A 9455-nucleotide genomic window follows, 5' to 3' on the forward strand; every position below is an offset into this window, starting at 1 on the left:
AGGACTCACTAAACAGAGAACATCCCTGGTCATCCCACTGTCTCTGATCTGGAGGACTCACTAAATAGAGAACATCCCTGGTCATCCCCACTGTCTCTGATCTGTCAGACTCACTAAACAGAGAACATCCCTGGTCATCCCTACTGCCTCTGATCTGGAGGACTCACTAAATAGAGAACATCCCTGGTCATCCCCACTGTCTCTGATCTGTCAGACTCACTAAACAGAGAACATCCCTGGTCATCCCTACTGCCTCTGATCTGGAGGACTCACTAAACAGAGAACACCCCTGGTCATCCCTACTGCCTCTGATCTGGAGGACTCACTAGACAGAGAACAGCCCTGGTCATCCCTACTGCCTCTGATCTGGAGGACTCACTAAACAGAGAACATCCCTGGTCATCCCCACAGTCTCTGATCTGGAGGACTCACTAAACAGAGAACATCCCTGGTCATCCCTACTGCCTCTGATCTGGATGACTCACTAAACAGAGAACATCCCTGGTCATCCCTACTGCCTCTGATCTGGAGGACTCACTAAACATAAAACATCCCTGGTCATCCCTACTGCCTCTGATCTGGAGGACTCACTAAACAGAGAACATCCCTGGTCATCCCTACTGCCTCTGATCTGGAGGACTCACTAAACAGAGAACATCCCTGGTCATCTACTGCCTCTGATCTGGAGGACTCACTAAACAGAGAATATCCCTGGTCATCTACTGCCTCTGATCTGGAGGACTCAATAAACAGAGAACATCCCTGGTCATCACCACTGTCTCTATTCTGGAGGACTCACTAAACAGAGAACATCCCTGGTCATCCCCACTGTCTCTGATCTGGAGGACTCACTAAACAGAGAACATCCCTGGTCATCCCTACTGCCTCTGATCTGGAGGATTCACTAAACAGAGAACATCCCTGGTCATCCCTACTGCCTCTGATCTGGAGGACTTACTAAACAGAGAACATCCCTGGTCATCCCGACTGCCTCTGATCTGGAGGACTCACTAAACAGAAAACATCCCTGGTCATCCCTACTGCCTCTGATCTGGAGGACTCACTAAACAGAGAACATCCCTGGTCATCCCCACTGTCTCTTATCTGGAGGACTCACTAAACAGAGAACATTCCTGGTCATCCCCACTGTCTCTGATCTGGAGGACTCACTAAACAGAGAACATCCCTGGTCATCCCGACTGCCTCTGATCTGGAGGACTCACTAAACAGAAAACATCCCTGGTCATCCCCACTGTCTCTGATCTGGAGGACTCACTAAACAGAGAACATCCCTGCTCATCCCTACTGCCTCTGATCTGGAGGACTCACTAAACAGAGAACATCCCTGGTCATCCCTACGGCCTCTGATCTGGAGGACTTACTAAACAGAGAACATCCCTGGTCATCACTACTGCCTCTGATCTGGAGGACTCAATAAACAGAGAACATCCCTGGTCATCCCTACTGCCTCTGATCTGGAGGACTCACTAAACAGAGAACATCCCTGGTCATCCCTACTGGCTCTGATCTGGAGGACTCACTAAACAGAGAACATCCCTGGTCATCCCCACAGTCTCTGATCTGGAGGACTCACTAAACAGAGAACATCCCTGGTCATCCCTACGGCCTCTGATCTGGAGGACTTACTAAACAGAGAACATCCCTGGTCATCCCTACTGCCTCTGATCTGGAGGACTCACTAAACAGAGAACATCCCTGGTCATCCCTACGGCCTCTGATCTGGAGGACTTACTAAACAGAGAACATCCCTGGTCATCACTACTGCCTCTGATCTGGAGGACTCAATAAACAGAGAACATCCCTGGTCATCCCTACTGCTTCTGATCTGGAGGACTCACTAAACAGAGAACATCCCTGGTCATCCCTACTGGCTCTGATCTGGAGGACTCACTAAACAGAGAACATCCCTGGTCATCCCTACTGCCTCTGATCTGGAGGACTCACTAAACAGAGAACATCCCTGGTCATCACTACTGGCTCTGATCTGGAGGACTCACTAAACAGAGAACATCCCTGGTCATCCCTACTGGCTCTGATCTGGAGGACTCACTAAACAGAGAACATCCCTGGTCATCCCTACTGGCTCTGATCTGGAGGACTCACTAAATAGAGAACATCCCTGGTCATCCCTACTGCCTCTGATCTGGAGGACTCACTAGACAGAGAACATCCCTGGTCATCCCTACTGCCTCTGATCTGGAGGACTCACTAAACAGAGAACATCCCTGGTCATCACTACTGCCTCTGATCTGGAGGACTCACTAAACAGAGAACATCCCTGGTCATCCCTACTGGCTCTGATCTGGAGGACTCACTAAACAGAGAACATCCCTGGTCATCTACTGCCTCTGATCTGGAGGACTCACTAAACAGAGAACATCCCTGGTCATCCCTACTGCCTCTGATCTGGAGGACTCACTAAACAGAGAACATCCCTGGTCATCACTACTGCCTCTGATCTGGAGGACTCACTAAACAGAGAACATCCCTGGTCATCCCTACTGGCTCTGATCTGGAGGACTCACTAAACAGAGAACATCCCTGGTCATCCCTACTGGCTCTGATCTGGAGGACTCACTAAACAGAGAACATCCCTGGTCATCCCTACTGGCTCTGATCTGGAGGACTCACTAAACAGAGAACATCCCTGGTCATCTCTACTGCCTCTGATCTGGAGGACTCACTAAACAGAGAACATCCCTGGTCATCCCTACTGCCTCTGATCTGGAGGACTCACTAAACAGAGAACATCCCTGGTCATCCCTACTGCCTCTGATCTGGAGGACTCATTAAACAGAGAACATCCCTGGTCATCCCTACTGCCTCTGATCTGGAGGACTCACTAAACAGAGAACATCCCTGGTCATCCCTACTGGCTCTGATCTGGAGGACTCACTAAACAGAGAACATCCCTGGTCATCCCTACTGCCTCTGATCTGGAGGACTCACTAAACAGAGAACATCCCTGGTCATCTCTACTGCCTCTGATCTGGAGGACTCACTAAACAGAGAACATCCCTGGTCATCCCTACTGCCTCTGATCTGGAGGACTCACTAAACAGAGAACAGCCCTGGTCATCCCTACGGCCTCTGATCTGGAGGACTCACTAAACAGAGAACATCCCTGGTCATCACTACTGCCTCTGATCTGGAGGACTCACTAAACAGAGAACATCCCTGGTCATCCCTACTGCCTCTGATCTGGAGGACTCACTAAACACAAATGCTTCGTTTGTAAATTATATCTGAGTGTTGGAGTGTGTCCCTGGCTATGCATCAATAAAAACACAAGAAAATGGAGTCGTCTGTTTTGCATAAATTTGAACATTTGAAATTATTTATACTTTTACTCAAGTAGTATTTTACAGGGTGACTGTCACATTTACTTTAGTCATTTCCTATGACTGATCCTTTAAACCGCTTGGTGTTGAACCTAAGGGTAAGAAAAGGTGAAAAGGGTGAGTTAAATAATGTAATTGAAGAGGCTACTTTGAGGAAGATGGATTCTTTATATAAAGACAGAAAGATAGGAGGCATAAAGATGGGATATAGAAAATACAGAGAAAGTGAGGTAGGAAGGGAGGAGGAAGAAAGACAGAGAGAAAATCGGAGACACCGACTTGACACCAACACAAGAGACACCGACACAAGAGACTCCGACTGATGAGACACCGACACAAGAGACACCGACACAAGAGACACCGACACAAGAGACACCGACTGAAGAGACACCAACACAAGAGACACAAGAGACACCGACTGAAGAGACATCGACACAAGACACCGACACAAGAGACACCGACACAAGAGACACTGACTGAAGAGACACCGATTGAAGAGACACCAACACAAGAGACACAAGAGACACCAACACAAGAGACACCGACACAAGAGACACCGACACAAGAGACACCGACTGAAGAGACACCGACACAAGAGACACCGACTGCAGAGACACCGACACAAGAGACACCGACACAAGAGACACCGACTGAAGAGACACCGACTGAAGAGACACCGACACAAGAGACACAGACACAAGAGACACCAACACAAGAGACACCGACATAAGACACCGACACAAGAGACACCGACACAAGAGACATCGACACAAGACACCGACACAAGAGACACCGACACAAGAGACACTGACTGAAGAGACACCGATTGAAGAGACACCAACACAAGAGACACAAGAGACACCAACACAAGAGACACCGACACAAGAGACACCGACACAAGAGACACCGACTGAAGAGACACCGACACAAGAGACACCGACTGCAGAGACACCGACACAAGAGACACCGACACAAGAGACACCGACTGAAGAGACACCGACTGAAGAGACACCGACACAAGAGACACCGACACAAGAGACACCAACACAAGAGACACCGACACAAGACACCGACACAAGAGACACCGACACAAGAGACACCAACACAAGAGACACCAACACAAGAGACACCGACACAAGAGACACCGACTGAAGAGACACCGACTGAAGAGACACCGATACAAGAGACACCGACACAAGAGACACCGACACAAGAGACACAAGAGACACCGACACAAGATACACAAGAGACACCGACACAAGAGACACCGACTGAAGAGACACCAATACAAGAGACACCGACACAAGAGACAACAACACAAGAGACACCAACACAAGAGACACCGACTGAAGAGACACCGACTGAAGAGACACCAACACAAGAGACACCAACACAAGAGACACCGACTGAAGAGACACCGACACAAGAGACACCGACACAAGAGACAACAACACAAGAGACACCGACACAAGAGACACCAACACAAGAGACACCGACACAAGAGACACCGACTGAAGAGACACCGACTGAAGAGACACCGACACAAGAGACACCGACACAAGAGACACCAACACAAGAGACACCAACACAAGAGACACCGACTGAAGAGACATCGACTGAAGAGACACCGACACAAGAGACACCGACACAAGAGACAACAACACAAGAGACACCGACACAAGAGACACCAACACAAGAGACACCGACACAAGAGACACCGACTGAAGAGACACCGACTGAAGAGACACCGACACAAGAGACACCGACTGAAGAGACACCGACACAAGAGACACCGACACAAGAGACACCGACACAAGAGACACAAGAGACACCGACACAAGAGACACAAGAGACACCGACTGAAGAGACACAAGAGACACTGACACAAGAGACACAAGAGACACAAGCGACACAAGAGACACAAGCGACACAAGAGACACAAGAGACACCGACTGAAGAGACACAAGAGACACTGACACAAGAGACACAAGAGACACAAGAGACACAAGCGACACCGACACAAGAGACACCAACACAAGAGACACCGACTGAAGAGACACCGACACAAGAGACACCAACACAAGAGACACCGACTGAAGAGACACCGACACAAGAGACACCAACACAAGAGACACCGACTGAAGAGACACCGACACAAGAGACACCAACACAAGAGACACCGACTGAAGAGACACCGACACAAGAGACAGCAACACAAGAGACACCAACACAAGAGACACCAACACAAGAGACACCGACACAAGAGACACCAACACAAGAGACACCGACTGAAGAGACACCGACACAAGAGACACCAACACAAGAGACACCGACTGAAGAGACACCGACACAAGAGACAGCAACACAAGAGACACCGACTGAAGAGACACCGACACAAGAGACACCGACTGAAGAGACACCAACACAAGAGACACCGACTGAAGATACACCGACACAAGAGACACCGACTGAAGAGACACCAACACAAGAGACACCAACACAAGAGACACCAACACAAGAGACACCGACTGAAGAGACACCAACACAAGAGACACCAACACAAGAGACACCAACACAAGAGACACCGACTGAAGAGACACCAACACAAGAGACACCAACACAAGAGACACCGACTGAAGAGACACCAACACAAGAGACACCGACTGAAGAGACACCAACACAAGAGACACCGACTGAAGAGACACCGACACAAGAGACACCAACACAAGAGACACCGACTGAAGAGACACCAACACAAGAGACACCAACACAAGAGACACCGACTGAAGAGACACCGACACAAGATACACAAGAGACACCGACTGAAGAGACACCAACACAAGAGACACCAACACAAGAGACACCGACTGAAGAGACACCGACACAAGAGACACCAACACAAGAGACACCGACTGAAGAGACACCGACTGAAGAGACACCGACTGAAGAGACACCGACTGAAGAGACACCGACACAAGAGACACCGACTGAAGAGACACCGACTGAAGAGACACCGACACAAGAGACAGACACTTAAATAAATAGAATAGAAATAGAATCCAATCATAGGCAGAGGGCAGAGAGAGAACGATGAGAGAAAGAGGGGAGGAGGTATTGAAGGACTGAATGTGTTGCGGAGAGAGAAATCATACAAGGCAGGAGGTGTGAGAATGAAGGGAGGTGCGAATCGAAAGAGGGAAGAGAAGCTAAATGAACCTGCTCGTTTTGCCCGTCCTTCCTCCTACTCTCTACCTCCCTCCTCCAGGTGCTTCTACACCTGCATTGCTTGCTGTTTGGGGTTTTAGGCTGGGTTTCTGTACAGCACTTTGAGATATCAGCTGATGTACGAAGGGCTATATAAATACATTTGATTTGATTTGATTTGTATGCTGCAATAGTCTATGTGCCAGGGGGCCAGGGTCAGTCTGGTACGTCTGGTGTAATTCTCCTGTCTCTTTTGGTGTCTTGTGTGAATTTAAGTATGCTCCCTCTAATTCTCTCTCTCCCTCCACTCCAGGAGTACCTGAGCCCTAGGAAAATGCCTTAGGACTACCTGTCCTGATGACTCCTGGCTGTCCCCGGTCCACCTGGTCGTGCTGCTGCTACAGTTTCCTGTCCACCGGACGTGGTACCTTGTCCAGGACCTGCTGTTTTCGACTCTCTCTCTCTACCGCACCTGCTGTCTCGACCTCTGAATGACCCTGCTGGTCATCTATGAACATCTTGAAGAACAATCTGGCCTTAATGGCCATGTACTCTCTCCGACACAGCCAGTAGAGGACTGGCCACCCCTCAGAGCCTGGTTCCTCTCTACCCGGTACAGCCAGAAGAGGACTGGCCACCAATTCAGAGCCTGGTTCCTCTCTACCCGGTACAGCCAGAAGAGGACTGGCCACCCCTCAGAGCCTGGTCTCTCTCTACCCGGTACAGCCAGAAGAGGACTGGCCACCCCTCAGAGCCTGGTTCCCCTCTAGGTTTCTTCCTAGGTTCTGGCCTTTCTAGGGAGTTTTTCCTAGCCTCCATGCCTCTACACCTGCATTGCTTGCTGTTTGGGGTTTTAGGCTGGGTTTCTGTACAGCACTTTGTGACATCAGCTAGATTGATACTCTCACCGTTCCCCCAACTCTAGAGACTCGAGATGAGAGAAACGCTAGTAACCTTGTGACCTGTACCATCAACAGTATAAATGATCCAACCTGGTTCCTGACCCGTACCATCTACAGAAGATACCATCTAACCTGGTTCCTGACCCGTACCATCTACAGAAGATACCATCTAACCTGGTTCCTGACCCGTACCATCTACAGAAGATACCATCTAACCTGGTTCTTGACCCGTACCATCTACAGAAGATACCATCTAACCTTGTTCCTGACCCGTACCATCTACAGAAGATACCATCTAACCTTGTTCCTGACCCGTACCATCTACAGAAGATACCATCTAACCTGGTTCTTGACCCGTACCATCTACAGAAGATACCATCTAACCTTGTTCCTGACCCGTACCATCTACAGAAGATACCATCTAACCTTGTTCCTGACCCGTACCATCTACAGAAGATACCATCTAACCTGGTTCTTGACCCGTACCATCTACAGAAGATACCATCTAACCTTGTTCCTGACCCGTACCATCTACAGAAGATACCATCTAACCTGGTTCTTGACCCGTACCATCTACAGAAGATACCATCTAACCTTGTTCCTGAACCGTACCATCTACAGAAGATACCATCTAACCTGGTTCCTGACCCGTACCATCTACAGAAGATACCATCTAACCTTGTTCCTGATCCGTACCATCTACAGAAGATACCATCTAACCTGGTTCTTGACCCGTACCATCTACAGAAGATACCATCTAACCTTGTTCCTGAACCGTACCATCTACAGAAGATACCATCTAACCTGGTTCTTGATCCGTACCATCTACAGAAGATACCATCTAATCTTGTTCCTGAACCGTACCATCTACAGAAGATACCATCTAACCTGGTTCCTGATCCGTACCATCTACAGAAGATACCATCTAACCTGGTTCCTGACCCATAACATCTACAGAAGATACCATCTAACCACGTCTGTTAGTGTCTAGTCATTATATCTCTACAGTGCCATCTCCCTGGTGTCTGTTAGTGTCTAGTCATTATATCTCTACAGTACCATCGCCCCGGTGTCTGTTAGTGTCTAGTCATTATATCTCTACAGTACCATCTCCTTGGTGTCTGTTAGTGTCTAGTCATCATTTCTCTACAGTACCATCTCCTTGGTGTCTGTTAGTGTCTAGTCATTATATCTCTACAGTACCATCTCCCTGGTGTCTGTTAGTGTCTAGTCATTATATCTCTACAGTACCATCTCCCTGGTGTCTGTTAGTGTCTAGTCATTATATCTCTACAGTACCATCTCCCTGGTGTCTGTTAGTGCTGTAACTCACCTTTTGGGTCTGAGTCCTCCGGTCTGCATGTGACTCTGGACCGTCTGCCACTTCCCGGGCTTCCCCCCCGACATCACCATGCTGGTTCCCCCAGACATGGAGCTACTTCCACCTCCAGACATCATGCTCTTCATACTGTCACTGCGACAGGGACCTGCTGGACCCCCACCATCCCCTCTCCCCCCCACCACCCCACTAGGAAGGAGAGAGAGGGGAAAATAGCCGACACGGCAGAGACAGAGAGAGACAAGAGGAGGAGGAGGAAAAAGACAGGAACAAGAAGAAGAGGAGGATAGAAAGAGGACACCGTGAGAGAGAGAGAGATTGAGCAACAACAGGGTAAAGGAAGCAAAGTCGATCCGGTGTGGAGATGTGTTAAAGGTGAATTGCATCAGGAATCCAGGTCACAAGAGAGGAGAGGGGAGGGGAGGGGAGGGGAGAGACAAGATACCCATACAGGTAGATCTGGTAGAGACAGAACAGACAGACAGGTAGATCTGGTAGAGACAGAACAGACAGACAGGTAGGTCTAGTAGAGACAGAACAGACAGACAGGTAGATCTGGTAGAGACAGAACAGACAGACAGGTAGATCTGGTAGAGACAGAACAGACAGACAGGTAGATCTGGTAGAGACAGAACAGACAGACAGGTA

General features: G+C 49.1%; 1 protein-coding gene across 1 annotated transcript in view; it reads right to left on the reverse strand.

Moving 5' to 3' along the window:
* Window positions 1-8949, reverse strand: part of LOC110513838 (synaptotagmin-7-like) — a gene marked incomplete at its 3' end in the record, with an annotated part of 98265 nt that extends 89316 nt beyond the window's left edge. The window contains exon 1 of the mRNA XM_036973475.1: window positions 8802-8949. Within this exon, the coding sequence (XP_036829370.1) occupies window positions 8802-8935 (134 nt within the window). The remainder of the gene's footprint in view (window positions 1-8801) is intronic.
* Window positions 8950-9455: the final 506 nt, after the last annotated feature.

Source organism: Oncorhynchus mykiss, unplaced genomic scaffold (genome assembly GCF_013265735.2).
Source record: "Oncorhynchus mykiss isolate Arlee unplaced genomic scaffold, USDA_OmykA_1.1 un_scaffold_257, whole genome shotgun sequence".
Lineage (NCBI taxonomy): Eukaryota > Metazoa > Chordata > Actinopteri > Salmoniformes > Salmonidae > Oncorhynchus > Oncorhynchus mykiss.